The following is a 20,267-nucleotide window of genomic DNA, read 5'->3' as shown; positions in this document are numbered from 1 at the left end:
TAAAAATTTAGACGATTTAGAGAAGTTTCGCTTGTCCTTGTTTCTTATTGTAAGCCGACCATCCAACCAAGATAGAGATCATTTTCCGATCTGTACACCAGAAACCATTTATTCAAATGAACAAGTATAGCCTATGTAGTATGTATTCTACATATTTATAATATATCTACTATTTATTCTACATATTTATGATATTACATCAATAAAAAAACGTGTTGGGCTGTAATATAACATACGGTGTACATTACGTTTACGTTGATATGAGGCGGGGAAACGCGTAGGTATATCGGTGATTTATTACTTGTGTGTGAATTTTCATTAATTCAATTTTCAATAGAAATATGTGAAAAGAACGACGTGTTCTACATCTGTTATCAACGTGATGTGCATAATATTAAAATCATGTCAATTTTCAATAGAAATATGTGAAAAGAACGACGTGTTCTACATCTGTTATCAACGTGATGTGCATAATATTAAAATCATGTCCCCCCCCCCGTAATATATTACGAGTACATACGTATTACATACGTATTGGCACATTATGTGTGAAGACAACGCGTGGAGGTATGATGGATAAAGTAATAATATTCTGGATTAATATATTCTGTTCTTTGATAAATCATGTCCCCCCCGTAATATATTACATACGTATTACATAATATATTACATACGTATTGGCACATTATGTGTGAAGACAACGCGTGTAGGTATGATGGATAAAGTAATAATATTCTGAATTAATAAATATATTCTGTACTGCTATAGCTGTGTGGGTTCTATAGTCATATATCTACCCTCGGGGAATTTCATCATGAACCTTTGGAAAATAAGGAAAGTGTACGTACATACATAGATGCGATTCTGGTGCATAAGAACCCTACTTCAAATTGGAAAATGTCATATTCCTTAGAAAACTCTCTCTGCCTTTTGTCTTTGTGACGTAAACTAGGATTTTTGTTTTGAACATTTTCATTATTATTTGCGTTTGTTAAATAAAACAATATTGAAATATTCATTCGCTTCTTCTCTTTCTGTTCCTTCCTTCTCCTTCCTTTCGTCGGTCGGAACACAACCTTTTGCCTTCTTCCCACAAGCTTATTCAGGGTTTATACGCTTTTCCCGGAATGAAATTCCATGACTTTTCCAGAAAGGGGCGGAGGTACTTAAAAATCGGTAAGATTTCCCCTTCATTTAAAATTTAAATAAAATATGAGAGATAGAGGGAGAGAGAAGGTTGGAGCTCCTCTGAGGCCTTTTCGCCTCTTTTCATATAATTTTCGCTTTCATTGATATGAGGCGGGGAAACGCGTAGGTATATCGGTGATTTATTACTTGTGTGTGAATTTTCATTAATTCAATTTTCATCGCGAAATCCGCGAACAAAATCGCGAAATCCGCGAACATGATCGCGAAATCCGCGAACATAATCGGCAAATCCGCGAACATAATCGGCAAATCCGCGAACATAATCGGAAAATCCGCGAACATAATCGCCAAATCCGCGAACATAATCGCCAAATCACATAGGTACGATATGTACATACTCGTAGGTACGATAGGTGATAGGTCATAGGGAAGTTACCTATAGGTACCTAGAACTTTTTGGACCAAATCCGCTTCGGGACTGTCCCGGCCAATTCGGGACGTTTGGCAAGCCTAGTCATAGGGAAGTTACCTATAGGTACCTAGAACTTTTTGGGGGAAAAAGTCCATCCAGATATTTTCTACCAGGTGTTGTCTTAGAGTAAGGATCAGGATGCCAAGTCAGATCAACTTGGGAACACTTTTTGGGGGAAAAAGTCCATCCAGATGTTTTCTACCAGGTGTTGTCTTAGAGTAAGGATCAGGATGCCAAGTCAGATCAACTTGGGAATAACCTGGATCGAGCTAGTTAAACATACCTCTTCAGTCTCTGTTAATCTTAATCCCGGGATAATTTGACTTGCCAAGTCCTAAAGTGCCTTGTAGACGAGCAAGAATACTTGTCAAGCCTTCAAACAATTTTCACAAGCAGTCAAGCATGTGATATGCTTGAGGAATTGGCTTGACAGTCATGTCAGTTCTATCACAGCCTTTACATGATCAGACTGATTGACAAGGCTGGTTGCTTGACAAGCATGTTTGACCGTCTACAAGGCCAGTTGTAAGTTTGTTATAAGACCGGTCAAATCATTCTCTTGTCTGAGACATCCCGTATTACATCAGGAATGGAAATGTTACGAATAGTAAACGTCGGATAGATGAAAGATATTAGTGTTGGGGTTCGGAAAATGGGATTGGGGATGAAATGGGATTCCTGGGTGGAAGGGGAGGATTTGAGGAGTTCGACCTTAAACAGATGGGATTTCAGATGTAATATTGAGGGTATTATTTTTATATGAAGATGCAGGAGAAGAATGAGGAGGAAGAAGAAGAAGATGCAGAAGGAAAAGAGTGAATGATGAAAGAGATAGATAGATTAGATGAAAGAGTAGAAGGTAAACAATTTGAAACTATTAAAGACCTTTTTATACAGGTAGAATAGTTACATTGACGACTCTGAATATTTCTAAATACCTTGTTACTTGGGTCGATTATTGCAGTTCCAAGTTAAAATATTTTTTCAAGTAGATATTCTCATCTACTATGTATAGGAATCTACAGGAAGAAAACTACAGGAAACTCCGGCCAAGGGATTTCTGAGAATATTTCTCTGTGGTGCGGAACCACAAGTTTCATCATTCAATATGAACGGGATGATGTTTGGGGATTGGTATTTTGTCTTCAAGTCCTGTGAATGCAATTTGTTCTTATGTGCCTTGACTTGGCAGGGAAATTCCTGCTTGGAAACTTTCTGAGGCCACAGAGACTGCGGTGTGGTATTCGTACGGACTATTTTCGATTTTCATTCTTGAAGATGAGGGAAATTATTCGTGTAGGCATCACGGTGTTTTTGTACAACCATCATAATTATGAACGACCCTGTTCAATGTATACCAAACCATTTCCTTTGCAACTCAAGGGAAAATTATTAGACATTTCTCTTTGCATATTCAAAGAGAGAAAAAAATGTTTTGCCGAAGGGGCATTAAGTTTGTTTTCTAATTATTTACATTTTCCTGCTGTGCTGCTGATGTCTGTCGTATATCTCTAATGTGTTTGAAGCTCCTTGCAATGTAAATAATTAAAAATCTTATTAAACCATTCTTCTCCTTCATATAAAAGTTCAAAAGGGCCCCCTTTCTTTTTCCTCTCTCTTCCACTTCTTTCTTTCTCCCTCGCTCTTATCCCTCCTCTACTCTCTTATTCATTTCAGAAGATTTTTTTGTAAGCTAGAAAAAAAGCAAACTACCTACATATAGCTGTAATTTCTTTCTTCTCTTTCTCCCTTTTTTGTAACGTGTGAAAGAAAAATTATAATGGTACTCTTTCTCCCTCCCCACTCCACCCTTCCTCTACTGTGAGGTTGTTTTTATCTCACAAAACTTCCTCTGTTTGATAAAGGTTCTTCCTCTTTTTGATGACTTTTTCTACGTGAGAAGGTACATTGTTCAAAGTAACACCAGAAATTTTCTAATAGGAATTTAAAATTGTTCAAAGTACTTATATCTATTCCTCTCCAGATCGTTTTCTTCCCGCCCCCGTCGTAACCTTGAATTTCAATTTGTTAATTTCATATTTCTATTATCTGTTACAGGTGAGTTGAATCATGTGGTTGCCATGGCAAAAGCTTCATATCGGTAAGGTTTTTGGAAGTCCTGGTACAGACTACAGAGATCTCATTTGTGACCTAATCGTAAAATAGCTTTGTTGTTCCTCAGAGGTCGAAAAGCCATTCCTTTTATTGATTCAGGTTGCATGCACTGCCCCCCCACTTACGCTCAGACCGTCTGACAGACCTGGGTCTGGCAGAAGACAAGACAAGGTACTGTCTCGTCTCCTGATTATTGGACACGAGGTTTGTCTCCTTGCATGCGACCAAAGTATGTTATTGTCTTCAGCTTCTCTATCTGGAACCAAAATATTTCCTCTGAAGCTTGCAGTGGTGTCTTCATGCGATTCCTTTTTTCCTACACTAGCTGCCCTTTCACGTCCACCAATATTTCTAAAGGCCGTGTCTAATCCCTGAATTTCCCGACGGTCTACAATCTACAGTCTCATAATTATGTACTCTTGGTTGGTTGGTCCATTGTTAGAGCCTTGTCTTGCGCTGAAGCCCAAAACGAATGCCAAGACCCGAAGCAGAGACCTCCCCTCGCCATTTCTCGTCTCGTAGCGTCAAGCATCACTATTTCCTTTATGTCGCTCCTAACTTATGAATGCCAAGACTGCCATTTATTGTATATTTTACTTATTGTCAATACAGATAAAGTTCAAAGTTAAAAAAAAACTAATGTTACCACGGCCCCGAACGACCAAAGTTTTCTCCAAAAACTGGTCCATCGGGCCGGATTTATGTTTGCTGTACAACTCCGGCGGGACTGAGGGCATTTTGTTCTTGAAAGACTCCTCAGATTCAGATGAAATTGAGGGAGCAAAATGAATTAAAAAATAAATACACGCTTCCTGAAGCAAATGCTGACTATAAGCCTCGTGCACACTGTCTGTCCGTTCAGTCCTAAGAGAACAGACTTGTCTGTGTGTATTCTAGATAAATACCCACTTGTCCTTAGGGCGAAAAGGAAGATTTGAATATACGAGTACATCACCTTCGGATGCGTCAACAATTTCACATTATGAATGTAAATGTCCTTAGAAGTTACTTACGGTCAGTCCTTCTGATGGACAGTCGGAATGTGTGGGTGCGGAAAAAGCTACAGACCGTTTGCGAGAGGTAGGTCTCGAGATTTTTCTGCCACTCACACTTAGACGGTTTGAGTGTGAGTGATGGGAGCATCTCTCATTCTCTCTACCGCCCTTGATTTGCTAGAAAGATGTTAACGTAAGGTTTCCTTGGAACTTCCAGTCCTTCCTATACTGCCTATAATACAGAAGATTCTCAAAAGAAGAGGAAAAAATACCCCGAAGAGGTCTGAAGTCCTTTGAGACTTCAATACAGGAGGCAAAGTTGATTTTTTTCCCTCTACCTTCGGCTCGAATTTCCCCAGAAGAAATAAACATTTTGAGAAATTTCCCCGTGTCTATTTCCCCTTCTTTTCATGTCTCTGTTTTCTTGCCTCTACTGTTTCCTTTCCATGCCTCTTCGCCTTTTCCTATTTCTATTTCTGCCTCAATTTCTCCCTTTCTCCGTTTCTGCCTTTCCCGTGTTTTCTTCCCTCTGTTATTCTCGTACACACTATTATGTTATGTCTTGTGTACGGAAATTTAAGACAGGAAACTTGACACAATTTTCTCTTGTAACGTTATTTTGTTATTTCATGTGGAAACGACTCGGGAAGCGAAGGGAAGAGAAAAGATAATGGAATAAGATTGGAGAAAGAGAAGAGAGAGATAAGATAGGATAAGATTATTAATTGAGTTTGGACACGAGGTTTGTCTCCTTGCATGCGACCAAAGTATGTTATTGTCTTCAGCTTCTCTATCTGGGACCAAAATATTTCCTCTGAAGCTTGCAGTGGTGTCTTCATGCGATTCCTTTTTTCCTACACTAGCTGCTCTTTCACGTCCACCAATATTTCTAAAGACCGTGTCTAATCCCTGAATTTCCCGACGGTCTACAATCTACAGTCTCATAATTATGTACTCTTGGTTGGTTGGTCCATTAGTCCATTGTTAGAGCCTTGTCTTGCGCTGAAGCCCAAAACGAATGCCAAATTAAGACTATAGACCCGAAGCAGAGACTTCCCCGTTCTTACAGTTTCCAGTCGTTAGTAGGATGCGTAATTGTGTAGCTCTTCAGCAGCCCATTCTCTCTTTGCCCATCTTGGTTAGTAGTTAACATAAGTACTGGGTATTCCCCTCCTGTACCCTTCTTATCAATTACATTACAACAAGTGATGAAGATTACCTTTAGGGAAGAGAGAGAGAGAGAGAGAGAGAGGGGGGGTGGAGGAGGGAAAGTTCAAGTCGAAATAGGAAGAGGAGGAATGGCTGTAAAAAGTGCTAGATTGTGGAAGAAGGGGAAGGAGGAAGAGAGAGTGAAAGAGGGGGAGGAGGTGGTAAGTTTTATTATAGCGAAGGAAAACCTTAAAACCCAAACGACTGTGAACGTTGTCATGTGTATGGAAGGTCGTAAAGTATAGCCACTTTTATTGATATTATATGTCGGTTATCCACTCGGCTCTCTCTTTCGCTCCCTCCCTCCCTTTCTATGTCTCTCTCCCTCTCCCCCCCACTTTGACTTCCCCACCTTGGCATTCGTCATTCCTTCTTTTCCTCCTCCTTCTCGTCTTCTTCTTCTTCTCTAGTAGAGTCAGTGTCAGGTTTAATCCACTTTAGATTCAGGTTTTATTTCTTTTCGGTGTTGGTACTCGTACACCCAGCTCAGGTCTCAATCTTGTCTCGCGCTCAACGCTATAAAAATAATCGTCTTCCTGTCTCCTCCTTCGTCCGGCCCGAAGGACCAAAACTCTGTCCTCTCTCTCTCTCTCCCTCTCTCCCTCTCTTTCCTCAAGGTTTGTAACAATAATTTGCAAAAGAGAAAAGGAGAGGAATAAACGGAGATATAGTAGTCTCGCGCTCAACGCTATAAAAATAATCGTCTTCCTGTCTCCTCCTTCGTCCGGCCCGAAGGACCAAAACTCTGTCCTCTCTCTCTCCCCCTCTCTTTCCTCAAGGTTTGTAACAATAATTTGCAAAAGAGAAAAGGAGAGGAATAAACGGAGATATAGTAAGGCAGCATTACGATTACTACAGTTAGAAACACAGGAAGAAAGAGAAGTAAGAGACCATGCAAGTTGGTTAGGTGTGAAGCTGTGTTGTAAAGCCACAAGTAATAAATCACCGATATACCTACGCGTTTCCCCGCCTCATATCAACGTAAACGTAATGTACACCGTATGTTATATTACAGCCCAACACGTTTTTTTATTGATGTAATATCATAAATATGTAGAATAAATAGTAGATATATTATAAATATGTAGAATACATACTACATAGGCTATACTTGTTCATTTGAATAAATGGTTTCTGGTGTACAGATCGGAAAATGATCTCTATCTTGGTTGGATGGTCGGCTTACAATAAGAAACAAGGACAAGCGAAACTTCTCTAAATCGTCTAATTTTTAAGATATGTTTTAATCTAGAGATGTCCTTATAACATAACATTTACAGGGATCAGCTTGGGCTAGGGTCCCTCAGACTTCAGCTTCGGCTAGGGTCTTTCAGGCTTCAGCTTCGGCTAGGGTCTTTCAGGCTTCAGCTTGGGCTAGGGGCTTTCAGGCTTCAGCTTCGGCTAGGGGCTTTCAGGCTTCAGCTTGGGCTAATAGGGGCTTTCAGGCTTCAGCTTGGGCTAGGGGCTTTTAGGCTTCAGCTTGGGCTAGGGGCTTTCAGGCTTCAGCTTGGGCTAGGGGCTTTCAGGCTTCAGCTTGGGCTAGGGGCTTTCAGGCTTCAGCTACGGCCAGGGCCTTTCAGACTTCAGCTTCGGCCAGGGGCTTTCTTAGCCTTCAACTTCAACCAGGAGAGGACATATTCTAATACATATTCATGCCAGATTTCAGCAAACGTTGCAACATACTCGTTTGTGTAAGTCTGGCAGCTATGTAGCCCAAGCTAGCAGAACATCAGCTGGATCGGCGTCAGACGGTGATCCAATCACCCAATCCTTCCAACACCGGAACACCTATTTGAACTATTTGCATTTCAAATCTAGGTAAATCTGTCGGTATATATCTCTGATGACGACACCCTCGAAGTCTGCTCATTATTACCCAAATCAACCTCTCCCTCCCTTCCTCCCCCCCATCTCCCCTCCAAGCACGATATAAAACACACCGGTCGTGACATAATGATGCTGGTAACAAAAGTACAATATTTATTCAGCTCCACCTCACGGGAGGAGGAGAGAGCCTCCCAAGATGGGTGGGAGAGGGTCCCTAAGCTTAAAGAAAAGGGATGGAGAGGATCCCAAGATGGGGGAGCGTAATAATGTAAGGAAGATTTTGGGATTTATCACGGATGAAGCAGACAATGAGATGGAAGAAGAGAATGAACAAAGAACAAGTGGCCAAAGGAGAAAAGGAGTCAACATGGAAAGAGTCAATGAGAAGGTGCCTACATCGTATGAAGAGGAATAGATAAGACTTAAAGATATTCGAAAGACATAATGATTTCATATTCACACCTATATTTCCTCCGTCAGTGACGTACTGCACAATTTCAATTACATGGCAAAACCAATGTGTTTTAGCTGCTCTCTCATATCATCTACCAACCAATAGCAGATATACTTAGTGCTCATAATATACGAGTTCCCTGAAACAGAAGTGAAAAATCTAATGATTAGATTAGGTTTCTGCTTTCCCTCGCTCGGAATACCATTTATTATCCACAAACCTAATACATATTCATGCCAGATTTCAGCAAACGTTGCAACATACTCGTTTGTGTAAGTCTGGCAGCTATGTATAGTGTACATATGTTGGAGAAGATAACACATCCAGAAGGTAGGCGAGGTGTGGATGTGTTGAGGTGTTGGGAGGGAAGATGATGTATTCAGCAAATATTGACACTCCCCTCCTTCCTCTCGTCCCGGGCTTATCTCTAAATATTTCAAATCTAGGTAAATCTGTCGGTATATATCTCTGATGACGACACCCTCGAAGTCTGCTCATTATTACCCAAATCAACCTCTCCCCCCCTCCTCTCCCCCCCCATCTCCCCTCCAAGCACGATATAAAACACACCGGTCGTGACATAATGATGCTGGTAACAAAAGTACAATATTTATTCACCTCCACCTCACAGGAGGAGGGGAGAGCCTCCCAAGATGGATGGGAGAGGATCCCTAAGCTTAAAGAGAAGGGATGGAGAGGATCCCAAGATGGGGGAGCGAAGGGATGGAAAAGATCCCAAGATGGGTGAGACGGGGTGCCAATATTTAGAGAGGACTGGGAAACGAATCCTCCCCTCAAGGAGAGGAGAGAGAAATTTTCCACCCTCCGAAAGTTTTTTTTTTCTATTGGCCTTGTACTTTGTGTTGCTTTATTTTTTCCAACACGGTTTATTAGATAAGTGGTGTTGGAAAAAAATGGTCCCCAGAAAACTGGATAGTCTGGATACAGAACATTGTATTAGTGTAATAGAAGAATGGAAGGAAGAGCTTTGGAAGTTATCACGGATGAAACAGACAATGAGATGGAAGTGTATAAGAGAATGAACAAAGAACAAGTGGCCAAAGGAGATATGGAGTCAACTTAAAAGAGTCAACGAGAAGGTGCCTACATCGTATGAAGAGGAATAGATAAGACTTAATGTTGATTGTATGATGTCAAATGGTAACACAAGAAGGCATTCCTTTCAGCGAGTGTGTAGGAGAAGACCTGATAATCTAGGAATCTAGTTCCAATTCAATTGAACAACCTAGCCCTACTGCCCTAGGTAAACATGATTACTGTCCCAAGAGTAGAAGGTAAACAATTTGAAACTATTAAAGACCTTTTTATACAGGTAGAATAGTTACATTGACGACTCTGAATATTTCTAAATTACCTTGTTACTTGGGTCGATTATCGCAGTTCCAAGTTAAAATATTATTTCAAGTAGATATTCTCATCTACTATGTATAGCAATCTACAGAAAGAAAACTACAGGAAACTCCGGCCAAGGGATTTCTGAGAATATTTCTCTGTGGTGCGGAACCACAAGTTTCATCATTCAGGGTGTGAGTATGGACACTAACAAGCAAAACAACCGGAGAGGGACTTCAGAAGACATAGTTCCTCTTCATCTATTGATATACTTTGTGTCAGAAATGAATCTGAGTATCTGACATCGACATAAGTTATAACTTTATCTTTATCTCTGATCATATTATTGTGGAATTGAAATTTCCCATGATGGAAAATCTCAATATTCATATACACTATACAGCACCTCATAGGTTATGGAGTATCTCATATTCATGTAATACCACACCTCGCACTGGGGGCATTTTGTCCTCAACATCGCTGTGGAAATGCAAATTCCAAATCTAATTATGTTGCTATTGTTGTTACTAGTTCTTCCCCCCACCCCCTCTTCCTTCTTTTTAATTTTTACCGAAGTAAAATTACTTTTCTGTGTTTAGTTTTAATTTTCTTGATGACGAGGGGAAATGTCTTGACAGTGCTTGTTCGGAGTATTACTAGTTACTGTTACTGGATGATTCCCGCAGGATTTTGTCTAGAAAAGGCACATCAAACCTATGCTATCCTTCATGTATTGTTCGGTGCTTCTTTTTGCAAGTCAGAAAAAGACGCGAATTTTCGTAAATGCTATGCGGTATTTCTGTAAGAAGATAGAGGGAGAACAATCTTTTCTGTAAATATTGTTTTTACCTTTTGCATAAAATATGATCTCCTTGTATGTTCGGCCGGGGGCGAGGTAATTTTTATTTTCCTCTTCTCTTTTTCTCCTCTTCCCTTCTCCTCTCCTCCCTTCTGATTCGGAGTATCACCCTCCCTTCCGTTGCTGAGTGTTGATGGGTGGGAAGAGATGGAGGAATCAGGAACACGGAAAAGCGTAGAGGGAGAGAGAGAGGGAGAGGAAGTGAGTGAGAGAGTCACTTAATGGGAAGTTGTGAACAAAGTAGGGAAAGCAAAAGTAGGTAACGGTTGAAAAACAAGAGAGAGACAGGGAGAACATTATGTTGAATGTTACGTGTTGTCATTCATCTTTTTTCCTTTCTCTCTTCCTCCTCCTCCTCCCTCTCTCTCTCTCTCTCTCTCTCTCTTCCTCTTCAAGTTCAGAAATGGTGTGAGGTTTCCGAGTAGAAAGGACGCTTAGGTAGTAGAAGAAGGGATTGGGAGGGGTGAAAACAGTAGATTGGTGAAGAAGGGAGAGAGTGATGTAGATAGGGATGGGGTAGAATTTAAATATAGAATATTGTTAGGAGGGGGAAGGGAAAGACAGAAGTTAGGGAAGGATGGCCTGGGGTTTGTGCTCTGTATACTCCTACTTTCAGCAAACGATGTACCTGAAGTGAGTACCTTTTGTAAGCTGTACGCTGGTCCAAATGTCCATTCTTGTGATAACCGTGTGAGAACTCAACCCCTTGATATTCCATGATTTTAGAATTGTGGACTTACAAAACTAGTAAAACTGGAAAATGGTAGGTACAATGAAATATGCAAGGGTATTTCATTCCTCCTCCTTCAACCAAGAGTATTTTCACCCTGTATGTTTCAATGTAATGAAGTTGCAAGTTACAACACTCTGACATCAGCTCACTGACTAGTTAGGTAGTACTTGTTAAACACAACCCAGAAGTACAAAGGTAATTTTTTATTTCCAGATTTATATACAATTTGCAAAAACTCCGTCCATATCATTAACTTGTCCTCGGTGTTCAGAATGTATGAGAGTCTGACCAGCAAACAGCTTAGTCATGTCAGAATACTGTTATCTTTGTATTGTTGGAAAACAGTATACTGATTTTTGACTCGCCTAAAATTTCCAAAGTTGACATTTTAAGGAATGATGCATTCAGAGTAGCATGCAATATCGGAGAGACACTGACTACAAGATCCCTGAAAAGGTCAACCATTCTCTTTGGAGATCCCCGAGGAAACATGAAGAATAATAATGTAATAACACTAACTACAAGATCCCTGAAAAGGTCAACCATTCTCTTTGGAGATCCCCGTGGAAACATGAAGAATAATAATGTAATCTTTCTTTCCCATCCAATGTCAATATGTGCAGTTGAAGAACGAGGAATATGACATTTTCCAATTTGAAGTAGGGTTCTTATGCATCTATGTATGTACGTACACTTTCCTTATTTTCCAAAGGTTCATGATGAAATTCCCCGAGAGTAGATATGACTGTAGAATCCACACAGCTGTGAAAGAACAGAATATATTAATCCAGAATATTATTACTTTATCTTATCCATCATACCTCCACGCGTTGTCTTCACACATAATGTGCCAATACATATGTAATATATTACGAGGGGGACATGATTTTAATATTATGCACATCACGTTGATAACAGATGTAGAACACGTCGTTCTTTTCAGATATTTCTATTGAAAATTGAATTAATGAAAATTCACACACAAGTAATAAATCACCGATATACCTACGCGTTTCCCCGCCTCATATCAACGTAAACGTAATGTACACCGTATGTTATATTACAGCCTAACACGTTTTTTTATTGATGTAATATCATAAATATGTAGACTGAATAGTAGCTTTGATGAGGATCATAATTTATTAATGAACATTGGACCATCAACTCGATTTATTGGAACTTCCGGAAATGTCAAGGTTCCGCCCACGGTTTACATACATTTCCCTAAGTAAGCTCGTTGCACGCTTTCCTTCATCCGGCCCGAAGGACCAAAACTCTCTCTCACTCATTAATTCTCACTGTACTAGCTTTTCTCTCATTTCTGCCATTTGCTATCCTTCCTCTGTGTTGCTCTCTCCTCTCGGTCTCTTTACTATCTCTCTTTCTCCATCATCTTTCGTAATAATATCCTTACAGGACTCTTTCTCATCACTTCTCCTTTCGCCGTTTCTCTCTCCCTCCCTCTCTCTCCCTCCCTCCATGTTCTATTGTTTGTAGAGAAACGAATAAAATAAAAACGCAAGTTTAATTGAATTCTATGTTTAATGTAATATTATTTTTTAAAGCTTCCATGTTTACCGTGCGAATAAAATAAAAACGCAAGTTTAATTGAATTCTATGTTTAATGTAATATTATTTTTTAAAGCTTCCATGTTTACCGTGCCTCTCTCTCTTTTCTCTCTTCTTTCTACTCTTACTTTCCCTTTTCTCTTCTTGTTCTCCGTTTCCTTTCTTTCCCCTTTGTCTTTCTCCCTTGTATCCTCTCTTTTTATCTATGTTCTTTCTCATGTTTCTTTTCTGGATATTTTTTTCCTCTCTCTTTATTTACTTTGTGTTTTCCTTGAAATAAAAAAATGTGTGAACACGACTCTTGTGTTTTCTTTGTTAAATACTATCTCTTTCCCTTTCATTCTCTCCCTCTCTTTCCCCCCCTCTCTCCTTCCCTCCCTCCTTTTCCTTCTGTCTCTTTTTCTCTTTTGTTCTCTGCATCCAGCTTTCTAATGGGTATCTAATACAATTCCCACACGGTGGAAATCGAACATAGCAGGTCCATATCGCTTACAGCGTCTAATAAATGCGAGTTTTTTTTCATACAAGCTATAGTTAGAGGCTATTGCGCGTATACCCTAGAATCCTAGATCTTCCAGCAAAAGACGAGAAGGGTAGGAACCTAGATCTACCAGCAAAGGGTGATAAAATGCTATAAAATGTTAGAGAAACTTCAGAAACTTTGGAAATATTCTGCAGATTTGGCACAAAGTCGTCGTAATTAAACGCAACTTATATCTCTTGGCGTGTTCATTAAGGAACGCTCGCTGCATCCTCTTACAGTTTAGTTGACTAGTTGTGAAATGCTCTTGAAATTAATTGTTCTCAAAAAGTTGGGTTCTTCTTAATCTTAAGGATTATGTCTAATTGTTCTCTTTTGTTCTCTGCATCCAGCTTTCTAATGGGTATCTAATACAATTCCCACGCGGTGGAAATTGAACATAGCAGCTCCATATCGCTTACAGCGCCTAATAAATGCGAGTTTTCTGATACAAGCTATAGTTAGAGGCTATTGCGCGTATACCCTAGAATGCCTAGAATCCTAGATCTTCCAGCAAAAGACGAGAAGGGAAGGAACCTAGATCTACCAGCAAAGGGTGATAAAATGCTATAAAATGTTAGAGAAACTTCAGAAACTTTGGAAATATTCTGCAGATTTGGCACAAAGTGGTCGTAATTAAACGCAACTTATATCTCTTGGCGTGTTCATTAAGGAACGCTCGCTGCATCCTTACAATTTAGTTGACTAGTTGTGAAATGCTCTTGAAATTAATTGTTCTCAAAAAGTTGTGTTCTCAGGGATTAAGTCTAATTGTGGCATTTTAGTAAGAAAAGTAAAAAGCTTCTCCGGATTACTATGTCAAAATGAATTTCTCCTCTCGTGTCTCCACAGTCCCATAGTCCTAGTGTTCTACTAGAGTTTCTATTATACTCCAAGCGAAGTTTGTTGTTCTGCGGTCGGCGTCATACGCTCGAAAACTTTTCATTAAGTCTAAAAATTACGTCGAAAAGTCTTACCCGGCCACAATAATTCCGAAATGAAAGTCTCGGAGAGATTGAAAGTACCAGAAGAATACAAAGAAGTAGAGCATGCTGATGAAGTTCTAAATTTGAATGGAGAGGATTGTTCTGTGTTGAGGTGTACCGCAAGGCTCGAACTCTCTCGACTCTTGTGTCAGACAAAACCAAACTGATAAGGAAGATATCAACTCCTCTCCCCCCGTGGAAACTTTACGCTTGCTATTAACTTTCCGCATGTTGAAATTTTCGACAACCTTAGGTTCTGCGGGGAAAATATGTTTGAAACTTTGGCAAGGAGGGATGAGGAAGTACCTACTACCTACACCTAACCTGACTTTTCAACCGAGCTTAATCACCGTTCTGTAAAATCTGCATCCAAATTCCTGAATGATGTTCGCACTCCAGATTTGAAGGTTTGAAATCAACATATAGTTTTTCGTCGAACTTTGTCTAAGCTACATCGACACATAGTGAAGGTGGACACGAACAAAACGCTAGTAATAATAAAATTGAACCAACGAATGTTTCTCACGTAAGCTCACGTGCCAAAAGTGATGACAGTGTTTCTACCAAATTGTGGGGATGTATTCTTTGCGAGCACTAAGTCACTAACACTAACTACATCAAACTGATAAGGAAGATATCAACTCCTCTCCCCCCGTGGAAACTTTACGCTTGCTATTAACTTTCCGCATGTTGAAATTTTCGACAACTTTAGGTTCTGCGGGGAAAATATGTTTGAAACTTTGGCAAGGAGGGATGAGGATTTTAGTAATGGTTCAATAAGATGATTATATTGATTATGAATAATTTGAACTGGTTAGAGATTGTGGTAATTGTAATTTTTCCACAGTGGTAATTTTTATATACGTGTCGAATTTGCACCTATACTCGTAGGTACATATTAGAGAGTATTAGAGCAAATTAATAGTAGTGTGTGTGAAGAAAGCCCTAGACTTCAGTGAACATAACTGAATATTGAAAAAATATTCTCACTTGTTAACAATATCACATGAAGAAGGTACAAAAGAAATGATAAGGAAACTGGAGGAAAATAGGAAACAAGTTGGAAGGCAGAGACACAGCAAGAGCTTCTGAAAAGTATTAAAGATTTTCGCATTTCAAAGCTGACTGGGTTTCAGCTTCACAGTACAAGTACAAGTCGTGATGCGGGTAAATTCAAAAAAGGTCAAAAGACAAAAACAAAAGAACACAGCGAAACTGATAACAAGGAAAAAGAAGTGGAAAATTGTGTGGGGAAAGATTTGAGATTTTCTCTCATTTTGCTTTGAAGTTTGAACTTTTGCTAATCGGGAGCTTTTGTCTTCATTGACAAAAGATGTTTTTCACAATAATGTTATTTAATTAATTCTCGGTACAGAAAATTTGTGTGTGTATTTTGGAGTAAACCGTTCCCGTTTTGGATTGCTGATATGAGGTACACTTAGTGTTTTCATTTGGTGTTTGCAATATGTATGTCTTTGAACCTCTGATGCAAAATTAACTCTCCCAATGACAAGCCTAGAAGTTTGATTTCCTCAGGTGTGTTAAGTTACACAATATTTACGCTGTTTCATTTGGGCCGTTTTTGGCTACTCCCAATATTTTCCATATCAATGGAAGTTGCTACTTTTCTTTGGTATTCAACTAACATGTGGGGAGTAGCTATTTCCCTTTAGAAGATAAAATAACAAAGCGGTGTGTTAAGTTACACAATATTTACGCTGTTTCATTTGGGCCGTTTTTGGCTACTCCCAATATTTTCAATATCAATGGAAGTTGCTACTTTTCTTTAATATTCAACTAACATGTGGGGAGTAGTAATAATGTAAGGAAGATTTTGGGATTTATCACGGATGAAGCAGACAATGAGATGGAAGAAGAGAATGAACAAAGAACAAGTGGCCAAGGGAGAAAAGGAGTCAACATGGAAAGAGTCAATGAGAAGGTGCCTCCATCGTAAGAAGAGGAATAGATAAGACTTAAAGATAATAACAAAGTTACCTACGTCTCCTTGTCGAAATACAAATGAACATGAAATTCAATTTTAAATCAGAACAAAAGCAGCAAAATTAAGGGCAAATAAAGGAAGCTCAGACATAAAATTGTGAACAATGAAGAGATAAGAGTATTAGGAAATAACTCCATTTGTATCATACATAACGACGAAGAAAAATATCGGAAATTGTCCTTTGTAAAAATGTCTTCTTAGTAGAGCAAGTTGAAGGAAATAGGCGTGTTCTCTTGTTCGTTGTTGATGATCTTGCTATTTATGGTCCGTTATGAAAACTTATTAAAATTGAAACCAATATTCACAAGAAAGTTAATAAGAACTTGATTAGTTTGTGTAAAGAACGCGCAGAACCAATATTATCGTAGGTGTCCAGGTTAATAGTGTATGGTCATGCTAAAAGAGGTTTTAGTAGACTGCCCTGGGCAGTGTCTTCTTTTTAATTCCTATATCCAACACCTACATATTGGCCAGTTTAAATAATCTATTCGACTCATCTTTAGTTATGGTTCAATAAGATGATTATATTGATTATGAATAATTTGAACTGGTTAGAGATTGTGGTAATTGTAATTTTTCCACAGTGATGGTAATTTTTACGTGTCGAATTTGCAATAAAAGTTTATAGGATTTTCTAGTTAGGACTGCAGCAAAATATATACGTACCCAGCGAGAGACGGGGAAAAATTGCCTTGAGCAAATACTTATTACACAGTGAGTACGTCGGTAAATATTGTCAAGTTCAAACTGTTGGGATAGAAATTTGAAAGTTGTCACTAATGTGATGTAAAATTTGTAAATAGAAGAATCTAAAAATACGTACTTTGTCTATGTATGGGAAAAGTAAATTTCCTTGATTAGGAGATCCCAAAGAAGAAATTCCAAATTATAGTTATCTATTATAAATATAGGTATTAGGTAGGTACCTACACATTATTTTTGATAGCTTGTAAATTGTACATAATTAAAATCATTTTAAAATTTTACAATGCATAATGTTCATTGATCAGTAAAAATTAATGAATATTAATAAAATTGCCATTGTATTTAGCAAGAGTATGAAAACAATGAAACACTAATTAATATGAACAGTGTCCGGTAATGGAAATAAACAGAAGCATTGGAGCTTGGAGAATAGGACTACTATCCGTGCATTCAATATCTCACTTGATGGTGATTCACTAGATCTGCAGGGGCTCTCCATAGGCTTATACCTGCTAGACGTGCCCACATACCGTCAGCAACAGAGATCTACTGTTCTTGAGAAACATGTAGATTTCAATTATGAAGATTTAATATTCTATGAACAACAGCGAAGAACAAGAACAATATTTTGAATTAATATTAAATTTATTAAGATGCTTCTTCAGAATGCAGTAGGAGAAGCTTTGCATGGGACACTAAATTGATGAGAACACCTTGTTACTTATGCAGTTGTTCCTTACATAATATGCTCTCTATTTTCTATCCTTCTCCAAAGTTAAAGATTTCAGAGTCTGAAGGACCCAAAGTCAACTTTTAAACAAAGAGATACCCCTCATAGAGGCAGAAGGAGCACAACTTTGCGCAAGTTTTGTGCGAGGCTTAAAAATTTCGTCAAACTTTCATTCTTTTTATTCCAAGCCAAGTTCAGAGAGTTGTTAAGGCAGAAGACTCCCTGCCGAGTATTGTAACAAGTTTGAAAAGCTGCGCTCAGACAATTTTGACAAGAAAGCTTCCGTAGTAGACTTGACTGTTCTGCCTACGACAAAACCGTGAGTAACAAGTTTGAAAAGCTGCGCTCAGACAATTTTGACAAGAAAGCTTCCGTAGTAGACTTGACTGTTCTGCCTACGACAAAACCGTGCGCTGAGCGCTTGTCCTACTCATCCTTCATCTCAACAGGTGTCTTGCCGGCACCCCTACATACCATGTTCCAAGAGCAACCCGTTCAAATTGAAAACAGAATTAATGAATCATGATGGCGAGACATTGCATGAAAATAGTTAAAGCGCTTGTCCTACTCATCCTTCATCTCAACAGGTGTCTTGCCGGCACCCCTACACACCATGTTCCAAGAGCAAGCCGTTCAAATGGAAAACAGAATTAATGAATCATGATGGCGAGACATTGCATGAAAATAGTTAAATTAGGTACATGAAATTCATGACTATTAGAAGATTTAAAAGTAAACAGGCTTCAGGTAAAGTTTAGCTTATTAAGGTACATATACCTTGTAAAGAGGATATGATTGAGAATTCGTTGGACTAAACAGCTGGCAAAGAGACCCAAGTCCCAAACTCAGTCTGTGTAACGTGCTAGAGAACTAAATGTTTAGCAAAGATAAAAGCAACAGAAAAGCTTCACCACCTCTGCCTCTCGTATTATCTCCTCATGTTCTGTGTAGCAATAATGAGTTGCTGTGTACATTTTAACGCACCCTAGTCCCCCCTCCCAACATGTTTAATTAAAATGACAACGTTGTGGAGGAAATGACAAGTGTTGTGGGCAGTTTAAGGGACACAATGGAACAAGAAGAGGTGTTAACCGGCTTAACCCCCAAAATCTCATTAGTACCAACATGAGCATGATGTAACAAGGAGATATGAGCTTGGAATAACGAATCCCAATGAGAACTACTTTCAAAATCGAGACATTTGAAAACGTTGGAGGGAAAGGTATAATGGGAAAATGTAAGAATCAGTAAAAAGAGACTCGGGAAACATGAGAAAATTGTCGAGGAAGCTGTAAAACTTTTTCCAAAACCATGTAAATTGTAAAACTGTATAATAAGGGAGGAGTCAGATTTATAGCAGTTGCTCGAATAGACTAATAAGAAAGGAAGATAAATGTAATAGGACTTCCTGTACAACGCTGACAGTCTGAAAAATAGAATAGATAACTTCAATGCTAGGTACTATACAGTGGCTTATGTCTGGTAAACATTAAGTCTTCCAGACATTGGCGGGTTAATGGGAAATAAGTTAATCCAAGTGGAAACAAGTCGGTGTTAGGGTTAAGATAAAAGAGAACCTATCCAAACTACCAAGGATACAAAGAAATCTTCCCGAGCGAAACTCATGGATATTGTCAACAATCCTAATTTTAATGAAGACGGAGAAACATGTGACGAGGGGTTCAAAACACTACATGACCGTTGAAACACAATATTTGAAGAAACTTACACAGTATCAAGAAACGGAATGCTTTTCAACTATGTAGAAGATGAATCCAAAAGCTTTCATAGAATAATTTTAAACATAAGGGAAGGATAAAATGGAATGAAAATGAAAGGAGAGAAGAAAACGGGTTTAAAGAAAATTGTCACAGTGTAAGGGAAAGCAATTTCCTCAACTCTAAGCTCCCATTAGAAAAGGTCAAATTGATATTTGAAACTAAAATTCCCGGCTCATGTAAATCCGTGTCATATGGGTTTCACTGAAGGCAAAGAAAGCTTGCAAAGTTCTTTGAAGTAGGATAGGTATGTACTAGAAGTTTAGAACTCTATGGATGCAGTGTTTCGACACCTGAACTTTTATATGTATCTTAAAATTCTAGGAAGGAAAAAGAACATACGTACAAAGGTACGTAGATTCAGTTTCAAAAGCCGTCAATCACGAACTTGTTTCTACCAGATTTAGCTCTCATATTTTTCTCCGCCTTCACTAGTCACTAAATTAAACGGAGCTTAGAGTTGAGGAAATTGCTTTCCCTTACACTGTGACAATTTTCTTTAAACCCGTTTTCTTCTCTCCTTTCATTTTCATTCCACTTTATCCTTCCCTTATGTTTAAAATTATTCTATGAAAGCTTTTGGATTCATCTTCTACATAGTTGAAAAGCATTCCGTTTCTTGATACTGTGTAAGTTTCTTCAAATACTGTGTTTCAACGGTCATGTAGTGTTTTGAACCCCTCGTCACATGTTTCTCCGTCTTCATTAAAATTAGGATTGTTGACAATAATCTGCCGTTAAGGCCGCAAACTAATTATGTGGGCTCATATACCGCAACGTTTCTATGTGAGACCCGCGACATTTTTTT

General features: G+C 38.8%; 1 protein-coding gene across 1 annotated transcript in view; it reads left to right on the top strand.

The window, feature by feature from the left end:
- Window positions 1-7,963: 7,963 nt before the first annotated feature.
- LOC103511288 (discoidin domain-containing receptor 2-like) overlaps window positions 7,964-20,267 on the top strand; it is a 63,882-nt gene continuing 51,578 nt past the window's right edge. Inside the window, exons 1-2 of the mRNA XM_026825097.1 lie at window positions 7,964-8,166; window positions 8,853-8,965. Of these exons, the coding sequence (XP_026680898.1) occupies window positions 7,964-8,166; window positions 8,853-8,965 (316 nt within the window). The remainder of the gene's footprint in view (window positions 8,167-8,852; window positions 8,966-20,267) is intronic.

Source organism: Diaphorina citri, unplaced genomic scaffold (assembly GCF_000475195.1).
Source record: "Diaphorina citri unplaced genomic scaffold, Diaci psyllid genome assembly version 1.1 scaffold696, whole genome shotgun sequence".
Lineage (NCBI taxonomy): Eukaryota > Metazoa > Arthropoda > Insecta > Hemiptera > Psyllidae > Diaphorina > Diaphorina citri.
The sequence above is the reverse complement of the archived record's forward strand: the minus strand, read 5'-3'. Positions and strand labels throughout refer to the sequence as shown.